This window comes from Camelus dromedarius, chromosome X (assembly GCF_036321535.1).
Source record: "Camelus dromedarius isolate mCamDro1 chromosome X, mCamDro1.pat, whole genome shotgun sequence".
In the NCBI taxonomy this organism is placed as follows: domain Eukaryota; kingdom Metazoa; phylum Chordata; class Mammalia; order Artiodactyla; family Camelidae; genus Camelus; species Camelus dromedarius.
Genome location: NC_087472.1, coordinates 1,709,580 through 1,724,708, shown reverse-complemented (window position 1 = coordinate 1,724,708; position 15,129 = coordinate 1,709,580). Strand labels below are relative to the sequence as shown.

General features: G+C 62.4%; 1 protein-coding gene and 1 long non-coding RNA gene across 5 annotated transcripts; one reads left to right on the top strand and one right to left on the bottom strand.

Moving 5' to 3' along the window:
* Positions 1 to 3,255: 3,255 nt before the first annotated feature.
* On the bottom strand, positions 3,256 to 5,879 carry LOC116151044 (uncharacterized). 2 transcript variants are annotated; one of them, XR_010379355.1, is made up of 4 exons: positions 5,631 to 5,879; positions 4,734 to 4,844; positions 3,924 to 4,116; positions 3,256 to 3,558 (listed from the first exon to the last, which is right to left on the bottom strand). It is a non-coding gene; the product is annotated as an uncharacterized LOC116151044 (long non-coding RNA). The 2 variants fall into 2 exon arrangements; XR_010379354.1 differs by lacking the exon at positions 5,631 to 5,879 and having other exon boundaries at positions 4,734 to 4,947.
* Positions 5,236 to 14,778, top strand: DUSP9 (dual specificity phosphatase 9). 3 transcript variants are annotated; one of them, XM_064482786.1, is made up of 4 exons: positions 5,236 to 5,365; positions 10,888 to 11,295; positions 12,547 to 12,996; positions 13,260 to 14,778. In XM_064482786.1, the coding sequence occupies exons 2-4, from the start codon at positions 10,923 to 10,925 to the stop codon at positions 13,583 to 13,585; spliced, it is 1,149 nt and encodes a 382-aa protein (XP_064338856.1). In that variant the 5' UTR covers positions 5,236 to 5,365; positions 10,888 to 10,922; the 3' UTR covers positions 13,586 to 14,778. The 3 variants fall into 3 exon arrangements, with proteins under 3 accessions (XP_064338856.1, XP_064338855.1, XP_031302063.2); XM_064482785.1 differs by having other exon boundaries at positions 5,236 to 5,375; XM_031446203.2 differs by lacking the exon at positions 5,236 to 5,365 and adding an exon at positions 10,033 to 10,268.
* Positions 14,779 to 15,129: the final 351 nt, after the last annotated feature.

The following is a 15,129-nucleotide window of genomic DNA, read 5'->3' as shown; positions in this document are numbered from 1 at the left end:
CCTCGAAGTAGGGGTGCAGCGATGAGAGACTTTCAAGGGCTAGAAAACCAGTCTCAGGCCATTGCTCCGGGTTGCTGACGCTGCAAGTCCTCACAGGCTGCGCCTTATCTCTCTGTAACAATGAACTGCTGCTGGCAAAAGAGGGGGCCCTAGCTCAAAGGCACCGAGTGCTCACCACCTGCCAGGTACCAGGCAAGGCCCTCCCATGCCTGTATCCCACGGGAGAAAGTGGGTGCGGGGAGTGATCCGCCACACTGCCCAGGCCCACGGTGAAAGATGGAGATGGCCCTGAGAACTATTACCCTGTCATCAACAGGCAGGATAGCGAAGACCTCGGCAAGGAACTCAGTGACCGCTCACAGCCTCCTGCTGAGAGGGCCAGCTTCAGGTGAGGGGCTGTGGCTGTCCCCTTCCTGCCCGTGGTGTCTCTGGGACAGGGGCTCGCTGGCACCCACTTCCCAGTAGACAAGGAGACTGACCCCCTGGCTTCACTGCCATCGGGCCCTAGTTGTACCCCACCCCGTCCCTGCCCAGGGGCCCTCTGTGCCCTCCTCTCCGTGGGAAGCAGGTACTGCGGGCTAACAGCTACTCTCTAAATTTAGATGGGAAACATCCCCACGGAGTTGGCAGAAATATCTGTGCCTTCCTCATGTCAAGTCTCTCAAGCAAGAAAGTGGGGAGGGGGCAGCGAAAGCAGAGTGAGGGTGCTGCCCGGACGGCAGGGGCAGGGCCCAAGAGATGGTGGCAGAAGAGAAGGCCCTCATCTGGGCTGGAGGGCACCTGCTCCAGGGATCTCTGTCACCCTTGGGCCACAGCCTCAGGCCCCACCCTGGCAGGGCTGGCCTGGACTCCAAGGCAGACCAAGCCCTTGCCACCGCAGCTGGCTCATTGCCAGCTCGGGCTGTGTGAGCAGCTTTTAGGGCCCCTCTGTGACCAGGAGCTGCATCCTTCCCTGCTCTGGCTGCATCACTGGCCCCCTCCTGCCGGCCCCCAAACCTACAAGAAATAATGACCTGGATTAGAATCCAAGCCCCCAAAGGCAGAGGCAGTCCGCTTTTTGAGGCTGGGGCCTGGCTGGGGTCCTTGGCCTTGTCTCTCTGTGCCTTGGTTCCCTCAGGTCGAAGGCTCCTTGTCCTTGTTCCTAGCACAGTTATGGGGGAGCTACCAGTTCTCATTATTCTAGGGTCTTGTGACGATGTCTTCCTTGCAAGCATGTAAGGCTGGCTCCCAAACTGTAATTTGTCAGCTGGAAACTTCGGTGACAGTAGTGCTTCAAAAGGCTGCATGACTCGGCTTGGTAGGGCCCCACTCCAGTCTCCCTCCCAGCTGCCAAGTGGCTCTGGGAGCCCACCCTGCCTAGCACCCTCCTGAGGCCCAGGCCCCGAGGGCCCGCCCACAGCGCCAGCTTTGCTGCTGGCTCCTGCTCTGGAGGGTGCTTCCTACATGCAGCTCTGGGTTCAGGCCCCGGCTTCACTACCGCTGCTGCGGGGCTCTGGCCAAGTCACTGCCCTGGGCCTTAGCTCCCTCCTGCCTCCACCTACCTCAGTCACTGTGAGGGACGGACTAGGGCTTCGGTGCCCAGAGGGAGGCCTGCAGAGAGGCTCCCAGACCAGCCCGGGGGTGGGGGGAGGGGTGGAAAGCTCCAGCAGTGGGAGGAGAGGTACAGATGGTGTCAGGCCTCCGGCTGGGTGCGAGGAGCCACCAGGGGCCCAGGCTGGGCCTTGCAGTGTTGGGAGGAGGAGCAGGAGGCAGCAGGGGGAGGTGGCCAGACAAGGAACTCCTTGCTGCCATCAAGGGGGCAGACCCCGGAGGATCAGACGAGAAAAAGTCCTTCAAAGAGGACTAAGCTGGGACCAGGAGTCAGATTGAGCCCCCACCTGGGTCCGACTTCATGGCCTGCTTCCTGTAACCTTTCCTGTGATGACATGGCCTAACTCAAGAGGCACATTCCTGGAGGGGGATGGAGAGATACGGCCAGAAAGCCAGGTGGGCCCCTCACAGAGACCTTCATCAGAGCCATTGGCAGGAGTGGCGGGTGTGGAGTCCCGCAGCAGAGGAAGGGCTCCCTACAGGCCCTCTGCACCCCGAAGCTCCTGACCTGCCCCTCCACCCTTGGTAGCTCCCCTCTCTCCTGGCCCCATTCGGCCCTCTCTCTCCTCACTTTCCACCACTCTCCCCCTCTTCCCTCTCGCCTCCCTTTGCCAGTCCAGCCAATGGGTGTGGGTGTCTGGCTCTCTCCCGGTAAAAGGATTATCTCATCTGTAATGTATATCCAGACCCGCGCACTGCTTCTTGGGAGGACAAGACAAGGAGAGGGAGCCTGTGCAGCTGGCTGGAGGGGGTTTATAACCAGGTTATTGAACCTGAACCTGAGCTCTCCCGGAATGGGGGTGTTAATGGCTCCCGAGGTCCTGGCCCCTCGGAAATCAATGGCTGCTGTGCTGCACAGCTCGGCCCTCCCCCCTCCACCGCTCCTGGCCCCGCCTAGCTCCTACCCTCACTCTTTCACCTGGGTTGCAAGTGGTGATCTGAGAGCCACCCCAGGGCCATTTGGTTAAAAACGCCTGGCTAGCTGTGGTTCTGCTGGGAGCTGCCGCAGGCAGGCGGGATGCTCCGGAATAAGGTCTAGCATGTGCCCCTGAAGGCATGGCAACTGGTAGGGAGACGTGTCTAGAAGATGCTGGCTAAAGTGCCTCAGATGGGGGAGGGGTGGAATGAAGCCTGTTACCCAGTGGCGGCCTGGGGGGCGGTTGTCATGTGAGCAAATGGCTTCAGTGGCAGACGCTGCTCTGTGGGACCTGATGGTTGCCCAGAAATGAAACCTCGCTTGTGTGTGCACCCCAGTGCCTGAGCCCCGGGTGGGAGCAGGGGGTCCACACAAGGACCAAGTGGAATGGGCCTCTCCTCAAAGCCACGATTGTCTGGAAAGTGACCCGGAACCAGGACCTGAACAAGGTGTCCCTTCACTAGTACAGCCATCTTCAGCCAAAGGCCCACCATGGTACACTCGGCCCAGCTTTCCACCCATGCAGTTCCCTCCAAGCCACAGGGGGGTAGGGGGTGCTGGCGGGAGAGGGGGCAGGGCTGCAGAGGTGAGGGTGAGGGCTGGAACCACCCAGTCTTCCCTACTGAGATTTCTGTTAGGAGAAGACAGTATCTGAGCACGTGGGCTTGGCTGCTTCGGAGAGACAGAGGTCCAGCTGTGCCTTCAGAACTACCTCAGATTCCAACACGGATGGCCTCTCACTCAAGTCCTCTTAGAGAAAGTTTTCCATTTTATTCCTCAATAGGGCCCAGGCCAGGCCTTGTTCACCAAGACACGTCCCTAGGGTTAAGGAGGGAGGCCCCATTTCCCCGGGCGGAGCAGTCCTGTGCCTTTAGAGCTTCTAGGACTGGCCTGGCTGCTCGTGGTGGCTTTCTTCTCTTCCCGTGCTGGGTGGGTCTCATTGCCTGGGGAGCAGAGGCACTGCGGGAGGGCTGGGGTAGGAGCTTTGCAGGGATGAGGGGCAGCATCATTCAATCCAAATGTTCCTCCTCCAGCCGTTCAGCCTTGAGTCACTAAAGCACAGGCGGGGCGGGGGGGGGGGGTAGTGGTTGGTTATCCAACCTTTCCAGAAACTCCTCTGTGAGTCAGCTCACCAAGTCTTTGCAGGGGGCCAACTGAGTGCCCAGGGTCCTGGGCACGGCTGCCATATGTCTTCCCCAAAAGGGAGGATCACTGGTGGGGGGCGGGCAGCCCCATCTTTTGTGGTCTCCGTGTATTTTCACATTTTGACAGATAAAATGGTCCTACCGCTGAATGGTACAGCTGTGAGCACATGTTGATTTCTTAGCAAAGCCCCCTGACTTCAGGACAGCTGGCAGTGTGGATGGTCAGGGAAGCATGGGGTCGAGCAGCAAGACCCACAGTTTCATTTGCTCACCTATGTGGTGTCGTTTGGGCAGTTCAACTCCAGACTGGACCCTGGAGCCTGGATGCTTAAGGGGAGGTGAAAGGTCAGGCCGGCCCAGGGCACCTTGGGCCCACCTGTCAGATGCACCCACCACGGGGTCCAGCCCAGAAAAGCGCAGGGGCCAAAGCAGGGAGAGAGTCGTCAAGGCAGGCATCTGCTGAGGCTGGAAGAGGCAAAGGGCAGGGTGGACATGCCAGGCTAGTGGCAGCAGGGCCCCGCCCTGGCTCCCACACCCTGGATAGAAAGCACAGCAAAGCTAGGAGGGCCCTTGGAGGTGATGAGGTCTGCCCGTCGCCCCCAACTTACGGATGAGGAAACAAAGCTGCCCCTCTCCTCTTTTTTCCAGGGGTGATGACTCAGGGGAATTCCAGGCTGCCGCAGACACTAGCCAGGTGGCCAGGCCTTCCTTGGCTGCCCCCTCACGTGTGCGGCATCCCAGCTCTACCCACCTCCCTCTCCATGTTGTCCCAGCCTTGAGCCCAGTCGGGCTCTGTCCCTACATTGCTGCATGATCACCGGGAAACCACCGCCTCAGTTTCCCTAGCTATAGCACAGGAACATCTCCTCCGAGTCCCAGACTGGACAAAATGAGGCCCCTGATGGTGATGCTTGTGGTCTTCGGTGCAGAGGAAAGCAAACTGGGCCCGGTGACAACAGCCCCCCCTCCCAGCCCCACCCCCAGCGGCCTGTCTCCACCCCTTCCAGGCACTGAGACCCAAATACTATTACTATTAGCCAGAATCTGATACGTTGAGAAGAGAGAAGACCGTGCAGGGGAACCTGGTGGTTGGGGGCACTGGTGGTGCTGTCATCTGGTCCTTATGTCCTCACCCCTGCGGCAGCAGGAGATGACTCTGGGGGCCAAGCTGTTCCCGGTCCTAGATGGGTCCTCTTGAGGGAAGCAAGGGTGCCAGCTAGACTCTTCGGAGCAAACCTCTCCCCTCCCAGGCTCAGCCTAGGTCAGGGCCTCCCCCTCCACGCCCGCGCCCCAAGCTGTTGAGGGCGGAGGGCTGCAGGAAGCATCCCAGAGAGGGGCCACCGCGGGCAGAGCGGGCAGAGGCTGGCAGGTGGGAGTAAGGCGGGCGGGGGAGGTGGAGGGAGACGCCAGGCCGCGGCCCCTCCCCGCTCCCTCCCTGCGCGCCGCCGGCGACATTGCCCCTCCTGGGCAGGGGGCGGAGAAGACGGCGACGGGAGGGGAGGAGGCGGCGGCGGAGGCGGGATTTGGAGTTTCCCTCCGCAGCGGCGGCGGCGGCGGCGGCGGCGGCGGCGGCCCCTCGGCTCTAGGCGAGGCCGCCGCCCGAGGCTCCGGTGGCGCTCGGCGGCAGCGGTTGTGGCGCTTCCCGCCGCCCCGGCTTCGGAAACTTCCCGGCCGCGACACGCGGAGCCGGCGCAGGAAGCCGAGCGGAACGGAGGTGAGCGGAGGTGAGCGGAGCACGCGGCGCCCGGGCACCACCCCACCCCCACCCTGCCTGACCGCCCCCCCCCGACGTGCGCTCCTCCACCCTGCACCCCCAAAGTCTTGCCAACGCGCACCCCACGGGCCGACGCACGCGCCTCTGCGAGTCGCAGGCACGCGCCCCTACGAGACCCACTAGGTCGGTCCTGCCACCTCACACCCCCCGCATCCCGCCGTTGCACCTCCCGCGTCCTCGGCCACGCACACCCCCTGGCACTTACACGCGCGTGCACAAACCATGCACCACGGACCCAGGTCCCTGCAGTGCACACGCCAGCAGCCACGAACACCATCCACTACTGTCCCCAACTCAGGCCAGCACCCATCCCAGACGCTGCCACGCCTCAGTACACACCCAGGCGCGCGCGCGCGCACACACACACGCCCAGCACATCCCTGCGATATCTGCACTAACATAGCTCTCCTCACCGTGCCCCCACCATCTCCAACTCCCCATATGCTCATTACAGACACCCCACCCACGTTCCCAGCCCAGAGACATTGCAATCCACCCACCCCTGAACGAAGCCCCAACACTAAGCCCCAACACTAACCCACACCCCCAGAGGCCGACACTCCCCACTCTCCGAAGCCAGGCCCACTCCCCCCAGGCACACACCTCTAGCATCCCCAGCGCTCACTCTCATACACCCCAACGCGTATGCACACCTGCTGGATTCCTGCTCTCCAGCACCCTGCCCCACCCCCATCGCAAATAGCCCTCAATATCCCCCAGCACATCCCTGAGTCCCTCCCACCACCACCCCCCAACACCTGGCACACGGGCTCTAGAGGCTGCAGCATTTGGTGGCATCTCTGCCAGGCGCCTCTGGCTTGCCTTTGGCAGCAGCGGCTCACCATCCTGAGGGCCCCCCAGGTGCCTCCCTAAATAGACCTCGAGTCTCCTCCGCGACTGACTTGGCCTCTTCCTTAAGAAATAAGGAAGGCACTTGGGATGCAAGGTACCGTACTTAGATGTCGAGGGTGGGGAGATGGGCAGGGGAGAGGAAAGGAGTGGCAGGCACTGACATGGAAGCGGCCCAGCTGGGGCCAAAGGGGCACCAGTTGCCGGCCCGCACGTAGTAGGTAGGTTTCCTGAGGGCAGGAGTCGGAGCGCAGTGTGTGTGCCTGTCTGCGTGTGCGGTGGGGGAATGCCGTGGGTGCGGGCCATGGGTGCACGTGTTCCTGTGCGTGTCTGAGAGGGAGGAGTGTGTGACCCGCGGAGAGAGAAAGCAGGAGCAGCACCCTCCTGGGCTCCCTCATGCAACAATTGGTTTCATTCATTCATGCCTTCTTTGTTAACGAGCATTTCTTCCGTGAGCGCCGTGTGCCAGGCCCTTTACTGGGGGCTGGGGCCAGCGAGGGGCCGGGGACACACCCGCTCCTGCCTTGGAGGAACTCCCAGTCCCGCGAGGAGACCGACCAGGAAAAGCAGAAAGCCATCCCCAGCGGAAAGTGGATTTGGTGGAAAAGACACTGGATTTGGCAGAAACGCGGTCGCTGGGAGTTGTGCTCCTGGCCATGTGACCGGGCCGCGACAGCCGAAATCCTGCCACTGGGCCCGGCGGGAACCGTGTATTTCGGGTTGGGGGGATGGAGAGGGAGGCGAGGCACCGCTCTCCGGAGGCCCTGGGGACCAGAGGGCGCACGCGGCGCGGGCGAGGCCTACGGGCAGAAGCGTTGCCGCGGCCTCCAAGGGGCACTGGTCAAGCCGGGCGGAGGCCAGGGGCTCCCGGCGGGAGCTGGGGCGGCGGGCGCAGCGCCCACCCCAGGGCGAGCGCGGGGCCTGGCTCCGCCCGCCGGAGGGGGCCTGGCGAAGCCCGGGCGCGCGGCGCCGCCTCCCCCTGCCCAGCGCGCACGGGGAGCGGGTGCGGGGCGGGGCCAGCGCCCAGAGCAGGCGCTGCAGGGGGCCCGAGTGCGGGCGGGCCCGGCGAGGGTCGGAGGAGGGGGGGCTTGGCTGCGCTCAGCCCTGCAGTGCGGAGGTGGCAACAGGTTCCAGTTTGTCCTGCTGCTGGCGCAGCGGGCGCCGCCGGCGCCGGGCAGTGAGCACTCACTTTCGAGATTGAATCCCTCTCCTGAACGCTTTCTCCCGGGGTGGGTGAGGGACTTGGCAGCAGGGGTCTGGAGCTAGGTGCAGGGGAGCCACTCTTCAGGCGTTGGGAGGCGCAGACCTCCCCCCATCGACCGCACAACCAACGTGGTGGGGGCGGGGGGGGGGCTTCTTGGAGTTGCCTCCTTCCTCATCCTCCTCTGCCCAGCGGGGCTCTGGTCACCTCCCCCAGGGAGCTCTCTCCAGAAAGTCTGCTCAGGCACCTCAGGAGCTCCTACCTCCTGCGGGGTTTGGGATTCCTCCCTCCAGCCACACTGAGCCCCCACGCCAGGGCATGTATCTCTCCACCTCTTTGTCAGGTGGGGTGTCAGGCCAGACACCACAGGCTGACACGTGGCAGAATCCCTTGTTGGTGCCTTCAACCCCTGCCCACCCCAGCCTCCTGCCCACAGCTGCAGCAAGTCTGGATGGAGCCCCCAGGCTTAGGACCTATGGGCAGGTGGCAGCCCACCTCTGCCTCTGGGAGCTAGGATGTGAGGGAAAGGAAGTGCCCCCTCCTCTGCTCTGGCCCCAGGTGGGCATTGCAACTTCAGGGCACTAAGGTCTGAGCAAAGAGGAGGGAGATGGCAGGCTGGCCCCGGAGACAGAAGCCTGCCCAGAGTGGGACACCTTGAGGGGCCTGGGGAAGGACAGGCTGCAGAGGAGGAGGCCCCGGGCTGGAGGAGGGGACACAGCCCAGCTGCCTGAGGCCCCTGGATGCAGGCGGTGGGACTCTTCCCAGAGACCAGGACGTGCTGGGCTGGGGCCAGAGATGAGTCCCAGGCCGGTGGCCCACTAGGCTGGGAAAGGAGGGAGGGAGGGAGGGGGTAACTGGAGGCCCCTTGAAGGTGACCTCTCTGTACCCTGCCCTCTCCCCAGCATTACCACCCTAGTTTTCTCATCTTACTCTGGTTCATGGGAAGGGTCTGGCAGTTGCCCTGGACTGAACTATCCTAAACAGTGGCCTTCCAGTGGCTTTGTACCCTGCACGCCTTAGTTATATGTCTTGTGGTACCCACCCTGTGTGCACAGCTCTGCCTTCTTTTACATAGTTCCTTGGGGTACAGTCCCCAAAGTGGCCAGAGGGTGCGCATAACCAAATTTATTTCCGAAAGGGCAGTACCAGCAGAGAACCAACAGGGAATCATTTAGCAACCAGCAGTAGAGCAGCGGGCCTATTTCACAGCACCCTTGCCAGCATTGGGTGTTCTCATTTTGAGAACTTTTTCCTAATGTAACAGTGGGAAGGGTTACCGTGTTTTCCATCATCCGTTACCTTGTTTTTTCAATTAACTTTCCTTCCATGTCTGGGGTTGAACCTTCCCCTAAACGCCTTGTACCAGTTACATTTCCTCCTTCATGCAGTGTCTTCTGGTTCCTTGCCCATTTATCTATAGGAGTCTTGACCTTTTGATTCGTTTGTATGCACTTTATCTTATCTTTTGTACATTTTCCTTCAACTCTGCTATTTGCTTTAGACAGGTTTTAAGCAGAGAAGGGCCATAGAGCCAGACTTTTCAGAACCACCCCCCCAACCTCATTTCATTGTCTCAGCACTTAACACACCCAGTGTTATCTTGTTCCATCTCCCTGTTTATTACTGACCTGTCCTGCTGGCCTGGGAGTGCCGTGCAAGCAGGGACCTGGTGTGTCCTGCCTGTTCATCATCCTGTGTCCATGGAAGGTATGGAGGCCACCAGCCATTGCTGAGCAAATGATCTGCTGCAGGGCAGGGCTGAGGGGGTTTGGGGCAGAGAGGCCCGGAGGTAGGGAGGGTGCTCTGGAAGCCATGCTGGGGACCTGGGCAGTGCAGGGGGCAGAGGGAAAAGTACAGATGTAAGAGACATTTAAGTAGAAACTACTTGCCTCCAATCAACTAGGGAGGGGGCAAAAGGAGGGGTAGGGATGACTCCCAGGATCAATAAGGTGACAAGAACAGAGCACCCCAGTTTAGGGCTGAGAGTGCAGAGCTCCTGGTGACTTTAAAGCCTTTGGTCTGGCCTGTGCGGATGAAGCTATTGGGGTGCCCAAAAGCCGCCCTCTGCCTGCCTAGCCCTCCAGCTAGCCTTGGGCAGAGTTCTGGACCAGAAAGCAGCCATGGTTTCTGGTCCTGCTTCCTCCTCCCCTCTGTGATTTCACTGGCATCCCATGGGAGCCAAAGGTGGTAGCTAAGCTGAGCCTGTTATATAGATGAGGCCACTGAAGCCCAGTTAGGGGACATGACGGTCCAGGGTCACCCCAAGTGAGGAGGACTGGAGGCAGCCTCTGGGGCAGGGGCACTGGGCTCTTGTCCCCACCCCTCCCCCTGCCTCCAGGGGCCTGACTGGCGCCGGCCAGGGGAGCTGCAGCTGGTCCCCTGCTGGGCCCCTGACCTGCCCTTGGCCTCTGCCCCGGCCCTGTCCCGCTCCGGTGGAAGCCCCAGCCCAGCGCGCCACTTGCGGGGCCCACTCGACTGCTTTCGCTGGCACCCGTTGGCTCGCTGGCCCCCCTGGGCCCGCCCCCGCCGCCCCGCCCCTCTGAACGGCAACTCTTGAGTCCAAAGGCAGCAGCTTCCAAGGTGGAAGCAGGGTCTTCACTGCCAGGAAGCGGCGGGTGCGCGGGCGGCGAGTAGACTCGGCCTCCACTCCACGTGCGCGTCTGCTCCGCTGCCCCGCCTTCTTGCCGGTGGCCGGGCCCGGGGACACCCTGCCCGGGGACGGCGCCCCTCAGTCCGCGGTGGCCGTGGCTGGGACATCCGCGTGCGGCCACCCGCCGCGGGATCAAGCTCCAGGTTTCGCTCCTTTTGTTTTCTCGTGGGGGAAGGGGAGGCGGAGGAGAGGGACCAGAGCCAGGTCAGTTCCTAGAGGTCCAGCCTGCCGAGGTCCATCACCTAGGCACCACTTCTGTTCCCCCAGGCCCACCTGGCCTTGGGAGAGATCTCGGCCTTGACCCGCTCTCACGTGCACACTCCCCCATAGTCGGAAGCTCAAAGATGGGGAGTGATTGCGGGGCAGGCGGCAGACTGAGAGATGTGGAAAGGGGGTGTAGGGGAAGGTGGCCGCGGCCCTGGGTCCCCAGGAGAGGTGGGGAAGGGACCCACAGCTCTCCAAGGGGCCGCTGGACGCCCAGCCTTCTTCCTCTTCTGGAGGACCTCTCGCACTTCCCGGGGTGGAGAGCAGCGCGAGTGGCTGCCTCGGGTGTTTTTCTTGGGGCGCACGGGGAGCGTAATCCTTACTGTGGGAGGGGCGCGGGAAGAGAGTCATGCAGTAGAGGGGTGTCCCTGCGGGACCCTAGGCGCCCACCTTCAAGACACGGGGTTGGCTTCACGTCTTGGCCCCTGGGCCCTCACCCCTTGGCAGCCGGGCGCAAAGGACGCGGGCTCACGTTGCTCGCCTTCCCTCTCTCCGCAGCTCCAGAGGCCCGACGTGCCAGAAGCCGCGAGCCCATGGAGGGTCTGGGCCGCTCGTGCCTGTGGCTGCGCCGGGAGCTGTCGCCCCCACGGCCGCGTCTGCTGCTCCTGGACTGCCGCAGCCGTGAGCTGTACGAGTCGGCGCGCATCGGCGGGGCGCTGAGCGTGGCCCTGCCTGCGCTGCTGCTGCGCCGCCTGCGGCGGGGGAGCCTGTCGGTGCGCGCGCTCCTGCCTGGGCCGCCGCTGCAGCCGCCCCCGCCCGCCCCAGTGCTCCTGTACGACCAGGGCGGGGGCAGGCACAGGCGTGGGGAGGCCGAGGCCGAGGCCGAGGAGTGGGAGGCCGAGTCGGTGTTGGGCACCCTGCTCCAGAAGCTGCGGGAAGAAGGCTACCTGGCCTACTACCTACAGGGTAGGTGGGCGTGGTGGCCTGGCAGGTGCCAGCCTGGGGAGGACCCCGGCCCAGGGGAGGCAGGTCCCCACCATCCCAGGGCAGTCATAATTCATTTGACTTTGGGCAAACCCGGCCTCATTTTGTCAAAAGTGGAGGTCAGATTCCCTTCCCCGTGCATGATCTTGGAGAAGTCCTTCACTCTTGAGAGCCCCAGTTTCTGAGTCTGGAAAATGGGGAGAACCAGCTGAGCTGACCTGGCTCCCTGGATGCTGAAGAATGGAGTACCCAGTGTGGGCTCCCAGCCCCCTCCCCGTGGTATCACCACCTCCTGTAGCTGTTCATTCAGCCATGGGCAAAGGAGGCAGGAGCCACAGGAGGACGAATCTCCGTCTGCAAAGGGTCTGGATAGGGGAGGGGAAGAGAGAGGGAGAGAGGCGGGGAAGGCAGGAGGAGGCAGAGACCTGCCCCGGCCATAGTCATGGCAGGACTGGGGGCGGAGGGGAGACAGGCTGATACAGGCATGTTGGCTCCTTGCCAAGTCAAACACCCCCAGAGATCCAGAGTAGGGACAGGGTTCCCATGAACCTACAGAGCCAGCTGTCCACACCTCCCCATCGAGGAGGGTCATTGGGGCATCGTCCCTTCCTGCATTCTGAATGCACAGTGATACAGAAATAAATAAAATGTTGGATTTCCAGGCCCAGCCCTGGGAAATAGTAGTTATTTGTAGATGGAAATACTCACTTCTTGGGACTTTGGGACCATACGGGTGGAACGCCACCCTCTCCCCCAGGCCCTTTGCTCCTTGGGGTCCCACTTCATCCCTGAAGAGAGCACAAAGATGGCTGTGACCTGGCCCCTGCCCTTGAGGTGCTTCTGGTCAAGCTGGATCGGGAGACACCCAGGCAGAGAACTCACATGTGAACCTTTCTGATTCTTTAACTGATGGCTGCTGTCCTCCCTAATGCTGACAGTGCATCTAAACTCTGTTGAGCTCCCGTGCCTGCCTTGGCCTGGCCCTGGCGGTATAAGATCCTCTTTGGGCGGCTCTGCCTGGGCCCAGTGTCTTACAGCTGCAGTGGGCACTTGCTGTCCAGAGAAGTAGCCGCCACAAGGGATACCAGGCTGCTGGCTTTCGAGTTCCCCTTGGGGACACCGACAAGTTCCTCGAGGATCAGGGCTGACTAGGGTTGGTTCCCTATCCCCAGCCCGGGCACTTGGCTGCCCAGGGGTCCAGATCAATGGGACTCTCCCCTTCTCCCCTCCCAGGTGGCTTCAGCAGATTCCAGGCCGAGTGCCCTCATCTATGTGAGACCAGCCTCAGCAGCCATGGTGGCCCAAGCATGGCCCCAGTGCCAAGCCCAGTGGTGGGGCTCGGCGGCCTGTACCTGGGCTCCGATTGCTCAGACGGGGAATCCGAGCCCGACCGCGACTCCATGAGCTGTGGCCTGGATTCGGAGGGCGCCACGCCCCCCCCAGCGGGGCTGCTGCCATCCTTCCCCGTGCAGATCCTGCCCAACCTCTACCTGGGCAGTGCCAGGGATTCGGCCAACGTGGAGAGCTTGGCCAAACTGGGCATCCGCTACATCCTCAACGTCACCCCCAACCTCCCTAACCTCTTCGAGAAGAACGGCGACTTTCACTACAAGCAGATCCCCATCTCAGACCACTGGAGCCAGAACTTGTCCCAGTTCTTTCCTGAGGCCATTGCGTTCATCGGTGAGTCCATTCTGCCCCGGCTGCCTCCCTCCCTGCCCTCCCCAACCTGGCCCCTGGCCTTTCCCGCCTCTTCCTTCTCCCTCACGAGGGTACCACCAGGCTCAGCCACCATCCCCACAGCCTGGATGGCACGTCTGGGGTCAGGCAGTGCTGGGCCAGCTCCCAGAGACTGCCAGTGACAGTGCTGGGATGGGGCTGCGCAGGAACCCCCAGAAGGCCACCATCCGAATCTCATGTGGGCCCCCGCTCTGCCCCCCCACCAGACGAGGCTTTGTCCCAGAACTGCGGGGTGCTTGTTCACTGCCTGGCGGGCGTCAGCCGCTCCGTCACCGTCACCGTGGCCTACCTCATGCAGAAGCTCCACCTCTCGCTCAACGATGCCTACGACCTGGTCAAGAGAAAGAAGTCCAACATCTCGCCCAACTTCAACTTCATGGGGCAGCTGCTGGACTTCGAGCGCAGCCTGCGGCTGGAGGAGAGGCGCGCCCGGGAGCAGGGCAGCGGCGGGCAGGAGTCTGCCACCTCCGACCCGCCCTCCTTCTTCACCACCCCGACCAGCGAAGGCGTCTTCGAGCTGGACGCCACATAGGGACCCGGGCCACCCCCCAGTGGGTGCTCCCGATCACCCATGTGCTGGGGAGGAGGCGGGAGGGGGATCACCCTAAGCGGCGGGGGTGGGGGGGGTGGGATGGGGGTGGGGGGGCGCTCAATACCTCATGTGGGGGCTGTGAGTCGAGGTGGGATCTGGGAGCCCCTCCAGGGTGGCGTGGGGAGAAACCTGTCCTACCCACTCAAAACATCCACGGGGAATCCTATTAAACGTGCCTATGGGCTGGGCCTGGGGCCACCAGCCTGACCCGCACCGATTTGGGGCGGAACCACGCTCCAGACCCTGCCTCTTTCGCGACTGTTACTTTCTCCTTTGGGGAGTGGGGGGTGGGGATAGGGATTCCCATCCGGAGAAACTCTTCCAGGTGGCTGCTGGTTCCCAGGGCCCAGGCCCTGTACAGTGCTTGGCCAGCTTGGCTGGGCCCCGAGCCTCCCGTGGTTTCCCCCTTCAGGAAGGGCGTGTGCCTGTTCCGGCCACCTCATTTGCCACAGGGACCTGCTCCCACTCCCATCCCTGGACCCAAATGGCTGCTCATGGGGAGGGGCTCACCATTACCACCAGTGTAGTCACTCTCTCCCGCCCCCTGCCCAGAGGGCTCGGGCCTCTTGGGACTGGGGGCCTCCCAGGGGATGTGGACTTGGAGGCACAGTGGCCGCCCCACATCCATGGGCACAGCCCCTTTCTGGGTGGCTCCTGGCTGGGCAGCGCTAGAGGGGAGGGCGCCGGCCTGGGAGCCACTGGGCGGGTTCCCGGCCGCACATCTGGCGCCCTGACTGTTTATCCACTTGACATTTGAAAAGATGCTTTTTTTCCTCTTCCCCTAGATGTCTTGACAGGATCACTGGGGCTCTTTGTGACTGAGGGTGGTCAAACTGCCGCCGGAGGAGATGGGGTCTCAAAGCAAGAGCTGGGGGTGGGGGAGGGGGAGAAGAAGGCCTGGATTTTGCCACTGTGGGTCCCACACAGCCATGGTTGGTTTGGGGGGCGGGGAAGGGGCCAAGCTGCACACACACAGTCATTCATTTCAGTACATACCCTTCATGGGCGGCGCGCACGCGTGTGTGTCTGTCTGTATCAACGCTCACACATGCACACTAGCCAGCAGTCCCTTCGGAAGCCACACCATGGTTGCTTTCTTTAATTGTTTCTGAATAAACGGTTTCCGTAAGATACTGAACGGAGGGAAGCTGTTTCCTGAGCACCTTGGAGGGTTTGTGGAAAGGTGGGGAGGGAGGCTTGGGAAGGGGTGGGGTGTGCTGGGCTGATCAGGACTCGAGCACCACCCCACCCCTACATCACCATTTCCCATCTCGCCTCCACGCTGCCTGTCAGCCTAACCTCTGAGTCACCTGTTCACTCACAACCATTGAGCCCCTGCTCTGTGCCACACACATGGCCAGGGACTCTGTCGCAGCAGTGAGCCCGGGACCTGCCGCTCGGAGTCGACTTCCCAGAATGGGAGGGACAGAGCCCATGAAGCAGTAAATGATGCCAGGTGTCCGGTGTGGTGGGGAGAGCAAGGG

Coding starts and splice junctions, on each gene's coding strand:
- DUSP9 (XM_064482786.1), top strand. CDS start 10,923: ATGGAGGGTCTGGGCCGCTCGTGCCTGTGGCTGCGCCGGGAGCTGTCG. Junction 11,296..12,546: donor CCTGGCCTACTACCTACAGG/GTAGGTGGGCGT, acceptor CTCCCCTCCCAG/GTGGCTTCAGCAGATTCCAG. Junction 12,997..13,259: donor TGAGGCCATTGCGTTCATCG/GTGAGTCCATTC, acceptor CCCCCCCACCAG/ACGAGGCTTTGTCCCAGAAC.